This window comes from Callithrix jacchus, chromosome 6 (assembly GCF_049354715.1).
Source record: "Callithrix jacchus isolate 240 chromosome 6, calJac240_pri, whole genome shotgun sequence".
NCBI lineage: Eukaryota > Metazoa > Chordata > Mammalia > Primates > Cebidae > Callithrix > Callithrix jacchus.
The window spans coordinates 51,475,456-51,497,683 of record NC_133507.1 but is presented as its reverse complement, the minus strand read 5'-3'; the positions used below and the strand labels follow the sequence as shown (position 1 = coordinate 51,497,683).

At 37.9% G+C, this 22,228-nt stretch overlaps 1 protein-coding gene across 1 annotated transcript in view; it reads right to left on the bottom strand.

Annotated features, from left to right (window-relative positions):
- Nucleotides 1-22,228, bottom strand: part of PDE11A (phosphodiesterase 11A) — a 409,487-nt gene that overhangs the window by 271,480 nt on the left and 115,779 nt on the right. Inside the window, exons 3-4 of the mRNA XM_002749280.6 lie at nucleotides 8,087-8,176; nucleotides 1,087-1,227 (exon numbers count right to left, since the gene is read on the bottom strand). Of these exons, the coding sequence (XP_002749326.3) occupies nucleotides 1,087-1,227; nucleotides 8,087-8,176 (231 nt within the window). The remainder of the gene's footprint in view (nucleotides 1-1,086; nucleotides 1,228-8,086; nucleotides 8,177-22,228) is intronic.

Genomic DNA, 22,228 nt, shown 5'->3' with positions numbered 1-22,228 from the left:
CACTCCTAAACATTTTAGACATAGATTTTTTTCAAAATTTAATGTTGTGAGTCTTATAATACTTATAATTAAATCTCCAAAATTTACCCCAAGGTTCTTATTCTTTGAGGAAAACAAACCTAAAGGCAAAGACAATAATCTCTTGTAAGTAAAGTGTGGCAAAATAACATTCTGTCAGGTATTAAAGCAGCTTTTAATTGCTAGACAATTCCTGATGTTTGAAGAGAATTCTCAGCAAAGACATTAAATTGCGCCAAGGGTTTAGACATTTAACTTTCAAGAATTTAGATTGATGATAATTATTTCAGTAGTGTTGCTTATCTACCCAGCAGATTTCCCCCTGAAAGCCAAAGGGCTTAACAAAACCAGAAAGCTGGCCACAAATTGCCACGGTGAGGCAGCCCTGAGGCCCTGGACGAGATGCTTCCCTCTGGAGTGGCAGGAACCCCTGCAGGGAAGTGGACAGCAGCCTCCTTCACCTGGTAAGGCTACTCTGTGCCAAAATTCACAAGTCCACAGCAGCTGTGAAAGATCTTGGAAGCCTCTGCAGGACAAACCTGCTGCAAAGAACAGCCCAGCTACAGCTGGCCACTCCATTTGGCTTGATTCCAGTTTGGGCTCCAAGAGCTAAGCGCACTGAATCTCCACTCATTTGCTTGCTTCCTCCTCACCTTAAGAAGGCCATGGATCATTGTCTGGGCTGAAATCCACCCGACAAAATGCTGAGGGCCTTCCCCTTCATAGGTAAATAAAATGTGAGACAGACAGTTGAGTTTATCTTCTAACAGAGCTGTGTGAGGTTGGGCGAACCACTAAACCCCTTGGTTCCTTCATCTGTAATTACAAAGGGCTGGGATACATCTCTAAAGTCCCTGTTAGCTTAAAAGTCTATGTTTGTAAGTTGACTGCAAAATGAGAATGAAATACACATAAAAGAAATAAAAAGTTTTATGAAAACTTGCCTCATGGTTAGAAGAGTCATGAAGAGAGTGATTCAAGTCACAATTTCACAAGCTTAATTATAAATAAACTCAACTGTATTCCACTCACATAGTCTTCAACTTAAAAAGATAAAAAGTAACTTACTGGTGATTCGATGTCCTCTAGGAGTAAAACGGAACAGCGTTCACATTTCAGCAGAGTTTGGGCCCGATGCATTATTTTCTTGACAATTTTCTCCAGGTCAGTCTGTTCTTCAAAGAGGTCATTAACCACCTCTAGCAAAGCCTAGAAAAGATGAAACAGATGTATTTAGGTGGGTGTAAAACTGAAAAACATGTTGTTTTTATTCTTACAATTTAATTTAGTATTTGCTTTAATAAAATATAATAAATCTTTTTGTGTAGCTAATTTTAAAAGCTATTACAATTGTTTTGACATATTTCCATCACTCAATTTTATAACACATACTTAAACTGCAAAATACAACTTGAGAATACAGCTAGTTCTTGTAACAGGTGTGAAAATAAGTAATTCAAAACCTAAGCTATTGGAACTCTAGATTATTTTGAGTCTTAAAGGACAATGATTGTTGGAGGGGGGAGGTCACTTGAGAGGCAGCAGTAACCAAGGCAGCTATAACTCTTGTTTCTTTGACTATAGATTAGCCTTCTTCCTTACCAACATTGTTTTATAAAATGCTGAAAATTACTAAAGAGCACCGGAGAGGACTCCTTCCCTCTTCTCTGTTGATCTTCATTATAGACTAACTTCCTTCTTACTCTTCGCACACAAGGACCCCATGCTCGTCACCTTGCCTTAAGATGGAATGTTAAATATACTCTTTTAAATTGGAAAGAAAAATGAAAACCAGCTATAAAGAGAAGAAAATGAGCTGCATAGAAAAAAAAAAAAAACCAAACTGTATCTAATTATGTTGTTATAACTCATAAACCAGCCTTGTATAGCAAATGCTGAAATCCTGTCAAATTTCTTTACTTTGTGCCTATAGAAGCAAGGGCTTAACTTTTAACTTTGGAATGCTTACCCCATTTTTCTCGAGTCTCCATCTCCCGGATTGGCCATTCCCATGTTTTCACTTGAATAAGCTCTTCAAAACTAGATTCTGATCCTTTTTATTTATCTAATTTTTAAGTTTTTTTTTTTTTTTGAGACAGAGTCTCGCTCTGTCCCCAGACTGAAGTGAAGTGGCGAGATCCTGGCTCACTGTAACCTCCAACTCCCTGATTCAAGCTATTCTCCTGCCTCAGCCTTCTGAGTACTCAGCTGGGATTACAGGTGCCTGCCACTGCGCCCAGCTAATTTTTGTATTTTCTTTTTAGTAGAGATGGGATTTCGCCTTGTTGGCCAGGATGGTCTCAATCTCCTCACCTCATGATCTGCCCACCTCGGCCTCCCAAAGTGCTGGGATTATAGGCATGAGCCACCTCACCCAGCCTGATCCTTTTGATTATTAATATTTCATTTTGACACAGGGATCATGTAATCATTAACTATAGGCATTTCCCCTCTCCTACAGTAGTTTTTCTGCAATGCAACCAGGTATAAACCCAATATTTTATAAATAGTGAATATCTCCAAAGCACATTGATTCAGAAAATTACAAAGCAGCTCTTCCTCACTATCAGGAAGAAATAGATTCTTGGTCAAACTTTCAACATCTTCACAAATACACATCCCTTACATAACTCTGAAAGAATTACAGAGATGAATGCTAATTAAGGTTCAGATTTTTAGGCCAGGTGTGGTGGCTCACACCTATAATCCTAGCACTTCGGGAGGTCAAGGAGGGCAAATCACCTGAGGTCAGGAGTTTGAGACCAGCCTGCCCAACATGACGAAACCCCATCTCTGCTGAAAATACAAAAATTAGCCAGGTGTGGTGGTGGGTGCCTGTAATCCCAGCTACTGAGGAGGCTGAGGCAGGAGCATCACCTGAACCTGGGAGGCAGAGGTTGCGGTGGGCCAAGATTGCACCACTCCAGCCAGGGTAACAGAGCGAGAATCTTTCTCAAAAAAAAAAGTTCATATTCTTAAATAAATATATAAAATGTAATTTACATTTAGTCTTTGCTAAATATAATATGTAAATTACATATATAAATAGATAATAAATACCTTCATATATATAAAATATATATAAATAAATAAATATATGTACACACATACATATATAGCTTCCTTAATTCCGCTACACAAGAGGAAATACTGCTTTATCCCAAACTGTCCAGGAGAATATATAGATACTTACATATCAGGAAAGAAAACACATTAATTTTTTTTTAAACAGCAGAATGAAAAGCACATAACTTAGAAAAAAAATGTTAAGTTCTAACTTGAAAACTGTGTAACCATTTAAAAATTAAATTGTAATAACCTGTGATTTTCTCCAGCTAAGAAATTAGCTGCAATTTTTTGCATCGAAATAATGTTTGTTTGCTCAGGTCAGGTGCTAATTTGTGAAAAATAAAAAAGAAATAATATTTGTTTGGAATTTTTAATGGCATGGATGTTTCTAGAGATTTAAGAATAGTAGATTATGTGCAGGTGGTAGATATTATGCTTCTCTCAGGGAGCAATCAGAAAATTACATAGTCAGTGAACTGGCCAGTGGGCACTTGCTTCAATAGAATGTAGAAAGAGATGCAATCTGAAGTCTGACCTCTCACAAAAGGATTTCATGAATTGTGAAATTCACATCTATTCATCATGGTGCTGACCATCATCTCAGGGACATGACTAATTTTCAACTTCAATAATGAATTTAATTTGTCCTGAAACCATTTGAAATGTGAAAATTTCTTCTCTGAATCTATTCAGGTAGAAAAGCTTTTGAATAGCTGGGTGTGGTGGCTCACATCTATAATCCCGTCACTTTGGGGAGGCTGCAGCAGGCAGATCACATGAGGCCAGGAGTTCAAGAGCAGCCTGGGCAACATGGCAAAACCCTGTCTCTATTAAAAATATAAAAAAATCAGCTGGGCATGGTAGACCATGCCTGTACTCCTAGCTACTCAGGAGGCTGAGGCAGGAGAATTGCTTGAACCTGGGAGACAGAAGTTGCAGTGAGTTGAGATCGTGTCACTGTACTCTACCCTGGGTGACAGAGTAGAGTGACTCCATCTCAAAAAAAAAAGGAAGAAAAGGAAAAAAAACATTTGAATGAGTTAAGAGATTCATGAAATGAATCCAATTCACTGAGCGATTGAAAGAGGACCAAATATCCTGGGTAGAGTTTTTGAAATCACCATTGCAAAAGTATAACTGGGGAGACCTAACCAACTCCATCTTGCTTCTAACCTCCAGACTGTCACTGTTCATTCCTAAGTATAGGCTGAACTAACTTTGGGAGGAACATAGTTTATAGTATATTGTTTAAAACAAAAATGATAATAGCTTTTTTCCAAAACAAACCTTCTTCTTTTTTTTTTTGAGATGGGGTCAGTCTTACTCTGTCAATAGGCTGGAGTGCAGTGACGCTATGTTGGCTCACTGCAACTTCAGCCTCCTGGTTTCCAGAGATTCCCCTGCTTCAGCCTCCTGAATAGCTGGGAATACAGGCACGCGCCACCACACTCCACTCATTTTTTGTATTTTAGTAGAGATGGGGTTTCACTGTGTTGGCCAGGATGGTCTCAATCTCCCGACCTTGTGATCCACCCGCCTCGGCCTCCCAAAGTGCTGGGATTACAGGTGTGAGCCACAGTACTCGTCCATAAACTTCCTTCTTGCCTGGGGACAATGCCTTTGCAGGACTAACAAATTAGCCACAAGATTAGAAATTATGGTTTAGGAGTTATACAGCTGCAGGCTACAAGTCATGCAGCTGACTCTCCCTAAACTGCTACTAAGATCGGTGCTTGAGATATTTTGCAGACCCTGCACTTGATGGAACATCTGTCAACACCCATATCAATAAACTGGCTCATCTGATCTTGTGACCCCCACCCCCCACCCAGGAACTAACTCAGTGCAAGAGGACAGTTTCAATTCCCTATGATTTCATCTCCAACCCAATCAATCAGGATTCCTACACACTGGGCTTCCCCACTCACCAAATTATCCTTAAAAACTCTGACCTGGGGAGACTGATTTGAGTAACAATAAAACTCTGGTCTTCAGCACAGCCGACTCTGTGAATTACTCTTTCTCTATTGCAAGGTGAACCCGTTGGGTGCTTACATTATCTCTAAAGAAAGAGGGAACAGAGTAAGGACCATATTGCTCCATGATCCCAAAGCAAAGAGGAACATCGAAAGCAGGAAAAACTCCTAAGTGAATCTTGATATTTGGCATTTGGACAGCAAATCTCTTAGGGGTCAATGCATAATAATTTCATGTTCAAACGTTACAAATGAGACAACTGCCTGAGTAATTACAAGCAAAATGCCCTGTTATTAATGGGGAGCACATTATTTCCTGAATCATCTGGACTATTTCTTCAGATGGATCATATTAACTGAACAATTATTTAACTTTTCAATTTGTTGTGATTGCATGGAGAGAGCCTCTGTGGCCCATATACAAGAACATTTATCTCAGAGGAAAAACTAGTTGTGCCTCTTGAGTCTTGCACTGACAAATCACATTATAGTAATCTTACTGGTTCTAATTTAAAATTGCTGCTTTATTAACGAGTGATAGAAGTTTTACAAATCATAATGCGGACCAGCTCCAGGATGGGCGAAAAAGAGAAGAAAATCTAAGGTAATATCCAACTCACAGATAATGGAAGCATTTCACACAGTTGAATAGGCCCTGCTTCTTGATGTCACTTGCCTTCCAGGAAATGAGCATCTGCATTTTGTTTCTCTTTCTTCCGTGGGCCTTTTAAAAATGATCTTTTTAAAATTTTATTTATTATTATTGTTATACTTTAAGTTCTAGGGTACATATGCAGAACGTGCAGGTTTGTTACTAGGTATACATGTGCCATGGTGGTTTGCTGCATCCATCACCCCGACATCTACATTAGTGACCTTTTGTTCCCGGGCGTGTCCTTGGACCTTTCCCTTCTCTTATCTGCATATTCTTCCTTAAATTAACCCAGCTAGATCCCTGGCTTTAAATACACTCTATATGCTGCTGGTTCCCAAATCTCAATCTCCAGCCCTGATATCTCCTCAAAACTTTAGAATCCTGTATCCAAGTGTTTACTTGCCAGCCGTGCAAGCCAAAATTGTCTTTCACTCATTTCCCATATCAGCAAACCCCATAGATTTCAACACCGATTTTGGAGGAAATCTGTCACTTATTGCCCTAGTCCTATTTTTTTTGCTTCATTACAGTTCTTTCCTAAGTCCTCTTGCTGCTTCAGCCTTCTCCCTCCCTTCCCAGCCAGTTAATTGTCTCCAGGGAGGCCAGAGTGAACTGTATTAAAAGTCAGTCAGACTCAGCTCAAACTCTCCTAATGGCTTTCCACTGCACTCAGGATGAAAGCCAAAGCCCTTGCCTTCCCCACAGGCTTTTCTACCATCTGGTCTGCCTCCATACCCTCATTTTTTTTTTTTTTTCCTTTCTCTCTCCCCCTTTCTCTCTGCTCTCTAAACACACTGACCAAGTTTTCTCCTGTCCCAAGTCCTTTGTACTTGGTATTTCCCCTGCCAGAAATGCTCTCCCCAGAACTTTGTGTGGCTTTTCTCCTTTCTATTCAAGTCTCTGCTCATAGATCATCTCCCTGTAGGGACCTTTTTGATCACCCTCTAAAATAAACATCCTCCCAACCTACCCTTCCTCAACCCTTCATTCCTCTATCTCACTTTATTTTCCTTGCAGTACTTATCGCTATGCATAATATGCAATTTAAAAAATTTGTTTTCTTATCTATTATCTATTGTTCTCATTGAATAGTAAGTTCCATAAGGGTAGGGATTTGGATAGACTGCACGTGAAGGGAACTACACAATCAATACTGTTGAATGAATAAATTAATTGTGCCATACACAAGAATACAAAGATTAATTATACATGAAGTGTCCCTTAAGGAGTTCATAATGTAGTTGGAGAGGAGGGCCCTCCTTAAATATCATAATACAGTGTGATAAGTATTCACAATAGAATAATGGCAGTAGATACAAGCCAAAACCATAAGTGAAGAAGGAAAGATTAATCAGAAGGCTGAGCTAGGTCCTGAAGAATGTGGAAGACAGATGGTAGAATTGACTTGAGGCATTGAAGGCAGAAGGAGGAATATGGATAAAGTTATGACCAAATGAAACAGATTGTTTGCTGGAAATTGGGGACCATATTGCTGGAGTGCCAGATGAAAGAAGGAGCATGGTAAGACATAGGACAAAGGATGAAAAGAGGATCCAAAGCAGAGAAAAGATGTGTATGCCATGCTAAGAACCATGGCTGTAGTAGTCAACTGTGTTTATCTGTTTACTGATAAAAAATCCATAAATCATAATAATTAGCAAGTGAAGTTTTAATCAACTTGATGCCCAGATTAACTGAGGGTTTCCAACCTTTTTGAACATCTTTTTGTTAAATATATTTCTAAGTTGTTACAGTAATCCTTCTATATTTAAAAGTAGAATGAGTCTAATATAATTTAATCTCTATTTGATAATGTAGCAATTTTTGAGTGCTAGACTTTGCCTTTTTCACAACTTAGTTCTATAGCTCATGAAAGTATAAAAGATCTAAGTGTTTCTTTATAATACTATGAAGTAGGGTTTGCATTATTGTTCCAAGTATCTAGTGACATGTACTTTCAGAAATCCTTACAATTCAAAAATAAAATCTGGGAGGTGGGGGTACTAGCTTGCTTCTTAAAGGAATTTAGTTATAAAGGCATCACCAAATTGTGTTATTGTTTCAAAGCCACAAGTTAGCAAGGATACATCTGCTGCCTTACAGTACAGATGTGATATTAATTTCCTTTTTGAAAGGAGTTTATACCCCTTCCCCCAAATAACAACAGATAATTTGCATCCACTTTCATTTGGGCTTATTGCTTAAAGTGTATCTTCAACCACAGCCTTGCAGAATTATACAAATAAAAAAGATTCTTGGACTATTCAAAGATCATTCATTGACTGTTTTTAAAAGACATAATGACTTACAGAAACCAGAAAGACAGAGAGTATTGAGGAGTGTCAACAAAATGTTGTTTTCTACTCACTCTGCTTCTTTCATATTCTTTCCTTGAGGCAGCAAAGAGCTGAGCGTTAGATATGGCGATTCCACAAAATGGAAGATACATCTGCATAACCTGAGACAAAGAGAGCAGTAAGAACATTAAAACCTAAGAACACTGATACATCCCTTGCTAGGCTAAATTCCACACTTCCTGTATATGCCTGATTGGAATACTTTATGTGCATCTATAGAGATTGAGTACAGAGAGTTATTGATACTAGTATTTTAACTTCAGAATGAATATTTTTCAAAGTTATCTAAAAGATGTTGTAAATCAAGCTTAACTAGAGAATTCACATCTATGAAGACATAAAGTGAAGCAACAGATTATGAGGCCTGTGACATAGGAACTGTGCCTAAAGCAGCTTGTATTACTTCTTTGATTATTAAAAAAAGAATAAATAAATAAATGAACCATGATATACCTGGAATTTAAAGCATGTGCCCATACTCACATTTGGAGGTGGGCGGGATATAAGTCAATTCTTTTGTTGGCATATGGCATATACCATATGTATATGGCATACAGTTCACATCTGTAGCAGGGATTTCAGCTTCATTCTAGACCTATCGGCTATCATATTTAAGCATGCCCCTCAGGATGGGCCCAGTGGAAACTCAGGGGTCAGCAGGCTTGGAAGCCTTCTACAGAAGAGCTCGAATTGTATCCGCCACTGTGTAGACATAATTGGACACAAGTCAGATTGGTGGAATGGTTCTGCAGAAGCCTGATGAGGAAAGGCTGGGAGCCCAGGGTTAGTCCTCCTATGGGCAGAAGCACACAGCTGTGATGGGCCCGACCCTAACAAAGACATTCTCATCATGGGGGTTTAGGTACAGGGATTTTCACTACCGCTTGGCACTCTCAGAACAATTCATCTCCAGAATCTCTGATTCCAGAGAGAGAGAATGCTCCAGGTGAAAACTGAAAGAACTATTTCCCTCAATTCTTCGCAATGTAGATGAAACAAGTGACATACTTTGGAGTTCTCTAAAGCAAGAGGGAAAAAAGCATGTGTATATCATAGTGTTTCTATGTCTCTATATATCTCTCTCTCTTTCCCAGCCCCCCCACCCCACACACACACACGTGCGCGCGCGCCTTCCTGCACACACAATGGTGCCCTAGGAAGAGGTACAAAGCCCTGGCATAGAGCAACTCCTGCTGTCTCCAACAGAGGGCAGTGCAGTGCGCACCATGGGTAAGGGATGACTGCAGCCTCCACCAACTCAAGAAGTACTTGTGAGGCACCCAGGACATCCAGAACAGAATCACCTGGCGTGTAAGGTAATTGTGAAGAGGATTTGAGGTAGACAAAAGATGAAGGGCAATTCACATTCCCTATCACTGAATTTCCTATTCAAAGCTTTCTGCTTACCTGGGCATGATCAACTCTGACCTAGGGTCCTGGAAAGAATTTCAGTGCCATATAGAAACTAAAGCTATGACCTCACTTTTAAAGAAAACAGAAAAACAATGGAATCAGAATTAAGAAGAGGTACAAAAATCAATGATTTTTGCAGATCTTTTTGGGATAAACTCCTTCCCTGGATTTTCACATGTTGTCTTCTGGAACTAGATGTTATTTCTGTTCCTCCCTACTCTCCCCTTTCTTTCTACTCCCCCTCATGCCTTAGAAAGCTTGTCCATAAGGCAGCATAAAGATGTTGGCATAAAGCTGCGGGATATTTCACTAGAATTTCCCTGCCTTTGGGCAGAATGGGACCACTTTCAATATCACCTACACATACAGCAAGCACTTTCCTTTGAGTTGTCTGGAGGTTTTGTTTTTTCTGCCATGGAGACAGTGACTATAACAGGGATAAAAGTGAGGAGGAGATATGGGTTACTTATTTTAACTTTTCACTTTTATTTATTTATGCCTTCAGGGGACAAATTTAAGGTGGTTGGTAAGTCAAGCAAGTAAGAAGAAGAGAACGACCAAATGCACATGTGAAATGTTTTCTAATATATCATAGGCTTGCTTCACTTCATTTGTAATTCCAATATTTATTGCGTTCCAGGTATTATGTTTAATTAAAAAGAATATTAATTTTAAATCAAATGATCATTGTCATTTTTACAGTTTTTTTTAATTTGAAATTCAACGAATCACATAACCTCTTGAACGTATTTTCTTAACTGTAAATAGCAGGTGTATGGTCTTCTTTAGTTCTAATCTTTGCTGATTCAAATAATGTGAAACATCACTGAGCTTTAATATTCTATTTACTAGAGAAAACAAAGAATTCAGTAAACATACTTGCACCTTATTCAAGAAACAATAATTTACAATTGCAATTAACATTTGCAAAGCCCTTCTGTCAATGTGTCAGGCATGATGCTACGTGTAGGGGTGATGTTAAGTGTTGTATACGCATTATATCTATTTTATATTCATTTATGTTTTACCGTTAATCCATGTTTGCAGATGAGAGAACTGAGGCTTTAAGAACTTACCCAAAATTCTTGAGAGATAATTCTCTACAGATATTTTATGTTTCCACACGGTTGGCAAACAAGAGGCACTGGCCGTATCTTTTGGGAATGCTTATACAATGAACATCCTTGAAAGATAGAGATACTGTCTCCTTCCAGAGCAAAGAGCAGAAGTGTTTACCATCCAGTATAATAAAGACAGTATCTCCCTCTAGACAGAGCTCAGGCAGGCTCACTGTTCATTGTGAAAGATTTGGGTTGCTTACATTTGAGGTTCCTCTTCTATCATGAAATCTAATATATATGCTGTTATCAGGGTCAGGGAACCAGCAGACACTGCTGCTCAAATTATTGCTATTGTTGTACATACTGTTTTTTGTCACTGATCCAGGAGTCTCATGTCTTCTGTCAACATCCGTGAGACTGTGGCAGACTAACTTGCTAGCCTGCATGTACAGTATGGTAAAGTCAGACCCTTTATGAATCTTAACAACGTCACCTAGATAGTTAATGGTGAAGCTGAATTTAGAATCCAAGTGGCCTAACCCTAGGATCTACCTTCTTAACTACTACACTCTCCCGCTTCCCAAGGTCATACATGTCTTTCATACCATTAATATGATAGTCTGGTTAACTGCAACGCAAGATAGATCACTAAGATTAGCAGTCCATTATTTCAGTGTATGCACAGTCATAGGAGACTGCAGAAGCAGAAAGCAGTTCTTGTAGAGCAGACAAAACTCAGTTTCCAGAGATAACAAGGCAATCATGCTCAGGGGGCAATTTGTCTAGCAGTTGGTGTAAGGGAAATCCTAGGTAGAGAGCAGACCACATTGACAGGCGCCAGAGTGTGGTTATGAAGGCCAGAGTGGAAAGTTCCAGCAGAAAAGGGGCTGGCTTTAGGAGAGCCTGTCAGCAGGTAGCAGGGCCCTCCCTCCAGGTAGAGCTCTAAGGATCAGTTTATACTCTTGGCAGTGAAAGGGAGGGAAATGGCAGAAGAAAAGAAGGGGCCCATCAGGTATGAGATGTGGGACACAATGTTTTAAGGAGACACAGAAGTGCTCACAGGCGTGGGCTGTGGCAAAGCTGGGCCCACGGGTGTGGGTCCTGTGGTGCGGCTCCAGCCGCAGAGTGGAGAATGAATCAGGGTCTGGGAACCAGGCTGAGTTCCACACACAGCCAGAGAGGTGCCAGTCTTAGCCCCATGGGAATACTGCAGTGTCCCCGGGAGACTAGGAACAGCCTGACATCAAACTGTCAGTCAATCACAAATCTCTTCATCCTCATCCAGTCTTGTTTCCATCAAACCTAGTTTTTAGTCTAAAAAATTTAGAATTTGCAAATACTTTCTCCAAATAATATAAGCTATTCTTCATGAATAGCATAGTGTACTATCCAGAAAGCATGCAAATCAGATTGCTATTAGTTCTTTACATCTACCCCACTGTGTCTGACAAAGCACCCCTCAATTTAGTCCTGACAGATGAATGGTATTTACTTGTCACAACCTCAGGAAAAGCAGCTCCACAATCTTCCTCCATTTTACATGTCTAGCAACTGTCACTTTCATGAATTTTTTTCATACGAATGTAACTAACCCCTCATATCACAATATACCTCCAATTCTTACCCTTTATTGGAGATGAAAATCAACAAAAGCTCTGCTATTTTAAACCAATTACAAGGCATTTAACATGGCATTTTGAATGGCAAAAGAGACTCCTACTGTCTTGTTTTGTGTACTCCAATTTATCAAGTTAATGCTTCTATAACAGCTTCCAAACAAAAGCAAATGGCAAAACGAACACCTTACTCACTGTAGTGGGAATGCACAGATCAGCTCAATTTAACTCAATTTAACAAGAGCCGCCTGACTGCCTTCTCCCGTCAAGCCCTGGGTTAACATGCAGCACCACTAAATTACATAACACCATTGCTATTTCCAGTTTACCACTAGCTTCAGTTATATCCCTGAGATGATTACTAGCCAGCTCAAACAGATTCAATATTTTCACAAAAAATACAGGCTAAAGTTCAAATTTCAACTCTCTGTTAAGTCCTTCCAAGTGTTGGCCCTATTGAACATTGTTATTATTATTATTGTTTGTTGAGATTTACCCACATGTGTACCAATTTTTTCCTCCTCATTCCTTCCAACATCTCCTTCCTTCTTTTTGTGAAATAGTTTTATTTCTTTCTGAAGACAATCCTTTAGAGTATCTTTTAGGGTTAGTGGTAAATGCTTTTAGTTTTGTATGAAAATATGTTTATTTTATAATCAATCTTAGAAGGTAATATAGTTGGGTATGCAATCCTAGGTTGACAGTTATTTTCTCTCAGTACTTACAAGATATTATTCCCCTAAAAAGCCAGCTGCCAATCAAATTCTTGGTAGATTATCTGCCTTTGTCTCTGGTTTCTTTTAGGTCTTCTTTATGTCGTTGGTAGCCAATTTGTATTTTTTCAGCCTCAATCAAAGGCTTAATTGAATCATAGTAACCTCAGTGTATATATGGGCCAAACATTACCGTGGACGGAGACAATATTATACCTTCATGGCTCATTGCACACTGAGAGAGAATCTTTGTTAATGTAGGAAATGTTCTACCCTGTGCCATTCATTGGCATGACAATTCAGCCCTCTGGGGTCAGACTCAATTGCACTATGTATTCGCATATGACAGTATGATCTATAGAGTTTCTAAAGAAACGTGCAGGAAAAGCAGGCAAGTGCATTTTTGAAAAGAGGCAGTAAGAAAAACTGAAGCAGTGTAGAAATAGAAAATGAAAAACGAAATATTTTTATCTTTTCTTCAGTCCCAGTGCTACAGATGTCTTTTAAATAAAATCTACATTGCTCTATTCTGCTCTTTCTGAAGTCTCTCATTTCCCAAAAAACAACTAATTTGGCCTTCACTATGTAGTTTCAGAATGCCAAAGGTCTAAAAAGCCTTAATGACTAAGAAGCTAATGAGTCTGTACACGCTTGCGCAGCACTTTTCAGCTTGAAAGCACTTTACGAACATTGGCTAATTAATCTTTACAACATCCCACTCAGAAAGAGAGTTAAACTGCAAATCATTAAACAGTGTAAAAAAGTCACTTTCACCCTGGAAACTCATTAAAATATCACTAATATGCATAGAATTTGAGCACTGGGCCTTCCATCAACGTACTGAAAAAAGACAGTAGGTAGCCAGCCTTTTCAAACTTCCAAGCCAGAGAGAAAGGCGATTTAAGCCCCATTGTGTGGTCTGGTCCAATTATAGATCATTAAAGAATGCCGGGGGTCTACAATGAAGATTCTTAGTGAAGGGGGACATCCTGTTCATGGACCCTACTTGTAGAAGGCAAAACAGCTTGAAGAGCCACATCACTGTCAGCTAAATGAACAAGTGAGAAAAGGTTTGCCCACCTACAGATAACACCTCCTCCCTTTATGTAGATTCTGACAACCACACTCTTAAAGTCCCTTCTGCCCTCAGGCAGTAACTATATGATAAAACTTCACTAATTTGGAGCCCACTGATTTGGAACTGGCGAAGCTTTAAGATAGTCGTGACTCAAATGCTGAATAAACTCTTCAAGTAGAATAACTTGGAAAATAATATCAAATATGAAAGCGGTCACATTATTTTCATATAATGAAATACTTTCAGAGCCTTTTTAGAAATATAATCCTAAAAATGATTTTTAAATGAGTTTGGAGTTTTCCAGAGATTCCAGAGGAAAGCCCTGCTTCCAAAACTGCAGCTTCATTCGCTGCAATTTTGTTTCTACACAAATTCAATAAACATAAAAGGTGGAGCTTTTAAGAATCAGAATCACACATGACTCTTGTTAGTTCGCACCAAAATTTATGCTCTTGTCTAAATCAGTGTTGTGCCCTCTTCAAATAAAACAGCCTCCAAAAGATACAAAGAATATAAAACACAAACTTCACTTTAAAAATTGTAATGGAGTCAGGTGGGATGGCTGAAACCTGTAATCCTGGCACTTTGGGAAGCCAAGGCAGGCGGAACACTTGATGTCAGGAGTTCAAGACCAGCCTGGCCAACATGGTGAAACCCTGTTTCTACTAAAAATACAAAAATTAGCTTGGCGTGGTGGCACGCTCCATAGTCCCAGCTACTTGCGAGGCTGAGGCAGGAGAATCAGTTTAACCGGGAGGTGGAGGTTGCAGTGAGCCGAGTTTGCACCACTGCACTCCAGCTTGGGTGACAGAGAAAGACTCTGCCTCAAAAAAAGAAAAAAAAAATGGAATAGATGATACAATTGAATGCTTTTTGAAATTGTCCACCATAAGAATTGACACTCTAATGAATAGGGTGGGAGACTTCATTCACAACAGACAAGGGAGAAGAACAAAAGGGCAAATAAAAAGGAGAAGCTTTGTTTTTTGGAGACGGAAACAGGGACAAGATAATGAAGCAGAGGCGTGGAGAGGGAAGAAAGGAAAGCAAGCCCAAGGTGGACTCCTCACAAGTCCAAATTTGGGGCAGAACACATCCAAATGTGCGAGTCTTTACAGGCTCCCCTTCTCCTGTGCAGGCACCCTCGTCGCTCTTCTTCCATGTTTCCTTCTTAGGACAGGGAGATTACGGTGCTTCTGCTTCTGTCCCTGAGTATTAAAGCTGGAATGAGTCCCCTTCCACTACTCTAGCCCCTCTCCTACAAGCTAGTGTTGGCTAAAATATCCCCAGGAGGCCATCCAGGGACAGATAAGCTGAATTCAGTTCCTGGCAAGCAGCCTAGAAGCATCAACACCTGTTCTCTTTAACTTTTTAGACGCTCTGGTCTACTGACTGCTTGAATCATGCAGGTACTAGTCATATCACATGATAACCTTATTTCTATGTAATCCCATCCCCACAACTTTAGAGAAATAACATTCTTATTTCTGGGGGCAGTTTTTAATTCCCACCCTCTTATTTCCAGACACTCAGGGAAAATCCTGAAAGAATCTATTGCAGGACCCATGTCCTTTCTAAGATATATATATATTTTCTGATCATAGATTTCAAAGGAAAAAAGTACCCATATTTCTACCTCTCAGAGGTAACCACTATTAACATTTTATATATCATTCAAGTTTTTTTCTCTTTTTCCTTTCACATAAAGCCAAACAGGCTAATCCTATACATAATATTTTATCAGCTTTTTTCACTTTTTATAACCAGCTATTACTTATTATGACCAGTTTCTATGGATGCAAAATATCCCACTGTATGGTTCAGAAAAAGAAAATTTATAGAGAAGGAAAGTAGATTACTGGTTGCCTGGGTCAGTAGCAGTAATGATTCATTGTAAATGGGCATAGGGGATCTTATTGGTAGGGTGCTGTAAAATTGATTTATAGTGATTGTTGTACCTCTCATAATGTTATTAAAAGTCATTGAATTGGGCCGGGCGCGGTGGCTCACGCCTGTAATCCCAGCACTTTGGGAGGCCGAGACGGGTGGATCACAAGGTCAAGAGATTGAGACCATCCAGGTCAACATGGTCAAACCCCGTCTCTACTAAAAGTACAAAAAATTAGCTGGGCATGGTGGCACGTGCCTGTAATCCCAGCTACTCGGGAGGCTGAGGCAGGAGAATTGCCTGAGCCCAGGAGGCGGAGGTTGCGCTGAGCCGAGATTGCGCCATTGCACTCCAGCCTGGGTAACAAGAGCGAAACTCCGTCTCAAAAAAAAAAAAAAAAAGTCATTGAATTGCTCACTTGAAATGGATGAATTTTATGATATGTAAAATATACCTCAAGAAAGTGTTAAAATTACCATAAATACTCTGTTCATCATATGGATTAATGTAGTTTATTTAGTCAATCATAAAACATTGGACATTTAGGTTGCTTCCTATTTTAGATTAATAATCCTGGGGTTAAACATCCTAGAAATTAAATCTTCCTGAATCCCATGATTATTTTCTTAAAGCCTTGATGTTGGAACTTACTTTATTCAACAACTTATACAGCACTTTTCTGTAGCAGGCAATATTCTAAATGGCTTATTAATGCTAATTCATTGTGGTATGTGTACACTTTAAAATAATCCATAACAATATAAACACATTTTCTTTTTGTTAAAAGAAAACAGTATAGAAGTGCATAGAGTAAAGTAACTACAGTTCTCCCTTAACTGCCTGTCCCACTACATACTCCCTTCCCAAGGTACAGCCCTGCTAGCATTTGTAGTATATTCTTCTGGATGTTTTATGAACTATAGTCACACAATATCTAGTTTTAGGGTGTTTGTAAACATAAGTGAGATCACACTATAAGTTGTTTTCAGTAACTTCTTTTTCACTTGGCAATATGTCTTGGAAATCTTTACATGTTAATTCAAAGAGCTCTACTTCATTCATCTTAATGTCTGCAGAATATTCTAAGGGGTGGGTTGTATCTGTTACTAGGCATTGCCATTGTTTCTAATTTTTCTTTATTACAAATAATGCTGCTATCAAGTTGCTTACAAATAAATCTTCATGCACCTGGACAATACCTCTGTTTGACGGTTTCCTAAAAGTGGAATTTTAACGTTGAAGAATATGTGCATAAAAAACCTTAATTACTACTGCCAAATCATCCTCCAAAAGCCTCTAGCAATCTGTACTCCCACTAACGATAATCAGAGGATTCATTTACCCCCACTCATACATCGTTGGGTATTATCATTCTTTCAAAATCTTGTCTATCTGACAGATAAAATCAGTACTCATTTTCGTATTAACTGATATTTATTTGATTAATATATTGATCATTTTCCTAATTTGTTGGTTGTCTGTATTTTAAAATATGCCCTCTTTTGCTTAGTTTGCTTATTTTTTAGTGGACATTCATCTATTACTTGATCAGTAAATACCCTTTATGTGCTAAGAACATTAAACATTTTTCATTTTCACAAATCATGAATCTTAGTTGATGATCTTGCGTGATAATCAAGCAGTAATTGTCATCTGTTTGATACAATCCAGTAGGCCTACAAGCTATGAGTGTTTAGTCTAAGATGAATAAACATTATGGCTCAGTAAACTTGGCTTACTCCCTCTCACAGATATCTTTTACAAAGATATCTGACTGTATAACTCTGTCAAGGTTATTTTTATAAGCAGGTTGACCTACATATCATCCTGCCCATTTATTGTATCTGCCTTTGTAACTCACAGTTTCTGCAAAAATTGGTTTGAGCTACGGTTTGATCCAGGCATTCTTGCATTTTAGTTATTAAGATCATTATGATTCCCCACTTGCCCAGCACAGGTATAAATGCAGGAAGCTACACAATAGAGTAACTTAGTCAAGGTATCAACACCCTGAAATGCTATAAAAATCTTATTATATCACAATCAATATATGAACATAAAATTTCCTCTTAAACTATTTTCTGATGAGAAATAGCTAAGTTTTTGTTTAAATTTAAAATACATTCACATTACTTCCTCCTATTAGTAGCAGAAGTCTTTGTTTTACTGTCTCGTTTATCAACTCCTTTCTTTTTCTAATTCCTGGTTCATAAAGTAGTGGACGTTACATATAGGCAAAATCCTATAACAAGTAGCCTTTTATGTCTGGCTGCTTTCACTTTGCATACTATTTTAGGGGTCCATTTATGTTGTAGATATAGCAGACTTTATTCCTTTTAAAATTTTGTTTTAAAAAAGTAGACTTTTTTTAGGACAGTTTTAGGTTTGCAGAAAAGTTGAATGGAAAGTATAGGGATTTCCCATAGACTCTGCCCAACAGTTCTCCATCTTATTAACATCTTACATTAAAGTGGTTTGTTACAATTGATAAGTCAATACTGACACATTATTAACTAAAATCCAGTCTACAATAGGCTCCTCTTCCTGTCACACATTCTGTGGGTTTTGACAAATGTACATGTTCACCATTACAGTATCATACCCAATAGTTTATTGCCCTAAAAATCTATGCTCCACCTATTAATCCCTCTCTCCTTCTCCCCAAATCTCTCAAAACCACTGATCTTTTTACTGATTCTGTAGCTTTGCCTTTTCCAGAATGTCACATAGTTGGAATCACGCAGTATATATCCTTTTCAGAGTGGCTTCTTTTACTTAGCAATATCCATTTAAGGTACCTCTACATCGTTTCATGGCTTAATAGTTCATTTCTCTTTATCACTGGTTAATACTCCATTAACTAGATATATCCATGTGTGTTTATCCATTCACCTATTGAAGGGCATCTCAATTGCTTCCAAGATTTGACAATTATAAAAAAAGCTGCTATAAACATTCATGTGCCAGTTTTTGCATAGACATAATTTTTTGATTCATTTGGGTATATATCCAGGAGTGCAATTGCTGGACTGCATAGTAAGCGTATCATTAGCTTTGCAAGAAACTGCTAAACTGTCTTCCAAAGTGCCTATGCCATTTTGCATTCCCACCCTTTCCTATGTCTGGATCCTCCCTGTCCCTTCAAAGGAGAAGTGTTTCCCTTCATTTGGTATTGCTTCTGTCTTTACCATGGTAATCTACATCAGCTTGGCTTCATGTCCTCACTTCCTGTCATTTTGCTTACGGTTTTACAGTCTTCAGAAATGGCTGGCTTGTGGCCTGTGATGTCCCAAATACCCCATCATGAAATACATCAACTATTCTACATTCTTATTTTCTGCAGCCTTTAACACTTGATCACCAGCTGGATATGAAACTTTGGCTTCCATGGACCATACACCCCTATTTAATCTTTCTCGACATTTCCGACACTCCTGTGCAAGTTGCATTCCCAGTCAGTCTTTGGTCTTCTGTCTCTTTCTACATTCTCCCTCTAAGGATTTATTTATTTCCACAATATAAGAATATTACAAAATAAAGTGGGTTGGCCATACAAGAATTAACCTTTGAGCAAGAGTCAAAAAAGACATCAAACTCAGTACTGCCATATATTTAAGGCAGCTGAGAAGACTTCCTCCTTCCGTTTACTTGCTTCTCCTGCTGCTCTTTAACTTCAGTCTGTCATGAATTCCCTCTGCCTCTGATTTGACTTTCCTACGTCCCTAGCCCCATTTCCCCACTTCTAATCAGTCACATCTGCTACCTTTCAGACCCATGTTTCAGTCTGTAATCCAGACACAATTTGAGCTCTAAAAACATTTGCTTCTTCTGTCTTATAGTCTAATTTTGGCATTCCTGGTCCTAGACTAAATTAAACTCTGAATTCAACCATATTAACTAAACAGGCACTGAAGTTCCTTCCTTTTATCTGTGTCTTTGGTAGTTACCTCCGGGATGATTCTCAAAGTGGGCTCTCTGGTACTGACATTTTCTCTCTGCTCTGGCTCCACATCACCAGATGCCTACAGGACATTTCAACTTGAAGGTTCTTATACTACCACAACTCAGCATTCTGAAACCAAGTTTATCATCTCAATTCCCCTGTCCTTCCAAAGAAAGAGGGCTTCCTCCTCCAAAATATCCTATACCTGCCAAACAAACAAACAAAACCATTAATGTTCCAATCACCCAGTTCCAAATCCTGGGAGCTATATTTGATTGCTATCCAGATGTAGGCATAAGCAATTTAGCAGCTTTTGAAACTTCTGTCCCCATGCCCTTGATCTCCTCCTGGTCCAACACTGCCATCACTCACCATCTCTGGTAACAGTTCCCAGATCTCTCACCATTACTGCAACAGTAGCCAAGATCCTCTAACCCACTAATCTTTGTTTCTTATCCAGAAAAGGTATAAATGTAAGCACATTGACTATCCATCCCAATGTACTCCATCATCATGACTTTTTAAAATGTAAGATATAAATATGTCTTACACATATTAAATGCTAGTCTTTTTCAAACTAGATTTGTGTCAGTATTTTCATACTACATACAGTATTTAAAAAAATCTCATTAGAAGCTCATCAGAAAGTATCTCCAATATTTAAGACTGTGGCTTAGTATTTTACAGATGCTGTGGAAGATATGTAATATTCTCAGGAAAAATAAGGAAATATAAAATTGCTATTTACAGAAACACATGAGACCCAGAGGGGGTTCTTCTACTTATATATCTTTTTTTAATTTCCAAAATAATCATCATCCAAATGCAACACCAGTGACATGGATAATAAACTATACTGGTTTTTAATTTCTAGTAATATTCTCCAGTGGAGTTTAAAACAGAGAAGCTATGAAAAATATGCTTAGAGCATTAATATTTAATTAATGTAATAGTACCCTAAAATAAATATTATAAATGTAAAAACCTTGATAAAATTCATAAGTTGTATTTATGCAACTAAAACACAAAAGTGGTACCTAGTAAATTCAGGGCATTTTAAAGGATAGCCTTGAAGACAAAAAGACCTTTAAAGTTTGGCCTAACAACAATCAGAACATTATGAGTGGCCATTTTAATCATTTATTAACAAACTGGGGTATCAATTCAAAATAGCAGAGGGGAAACTGTCTACATGAGTCATCAGTAATTGCACAGGATTTCTCATTTGGTATCCTAGAATAGTCTCACTTACAAACTGAGATGCTAGATCAAAGCCAAAATGCTTTATTACCCTTATTCACAGTTTCTACTTCCTACCCACATTCAGTCTGTCTGCAACAGGGTCTCAGCCTTTCCTTTAGTGCTTCCTTTCTCTTCATGGTTCAGCTATTCATTTTAAGGGCTCAATTACATATGAAGTAAGCAGAAAGAACAAATGATAAGGCTAAAGAAAGCAGAAGGAAAGAATTAATTAAAATAAAAGCAGAAAATAGTAAATGAGAAAACAACCATTAGAATTGATAAATCAATCCAGAAATAGCTCATGTAGGAAAAAGCAATAAGGCAAATAAATCACTAGCTAGTTTAATCAGAGGGGAAAATTTCCCAAAATATACTAAAATAGAAGTGATAAAAGAAATATAGTCACAGCTACAGAAGAAAAGTAAAAGAATTATAATAGATTTTTTTGCCGTAATCTCAAACTTAAATATTTGCAAGTCTGATGTAAACTTGTATATTTTAGGCAAACTATAAATTAACAAAACTGAATCAAGTTCTTCAAGAAGATTTGAGAATTTATGAGTAAAACAGTCACCACAGAAATAATAAAGAGACTTGTAAAAGAATCATTCTCAAAAAAGGTGCCAGTCCAAATGGCTTCATAGGTAAATTCTTTTAAACCTTCAAGAACAAGAAAATTCCTATGCTATTCAAACAATTCCAGAATCTGGAGAAGGAAAACCCTCAAATATTTTTTGAAGACATATTATTTATTACTGATAGCACATCATGATAAAAATAATGCAAAAATCAAACCTAAAAAATAGACCCCTTATGAAAATAGATAAAATTCTAAATAAAAATATTAGAAGAGTTAATATCTACACGTATCTATATATTAGAAAATTGAATTTAGCCAAATATAAAAAAATGAAACATGACTAAGAATTTATATGTAGAATAAACTGATGGTTCAATGTTTCAAGATTAATTATTCCAAACTTTCATATTAACTTTTAAAGGAAAAAAAAAGATCATCTTAATATTCTAAAAGGTCCTTTGACAAAATCCAATACCCAATGGCTATGAAATTTTTAATAAGTTATAATGGGTATTAAAGAAGATTTTTTATGAATAAACATGCCATATTTCTGAATAAAAATATATTGAATCAATATTAAAAAGACACCAGTTACCTCTCCAAATAAATCTATAAATTT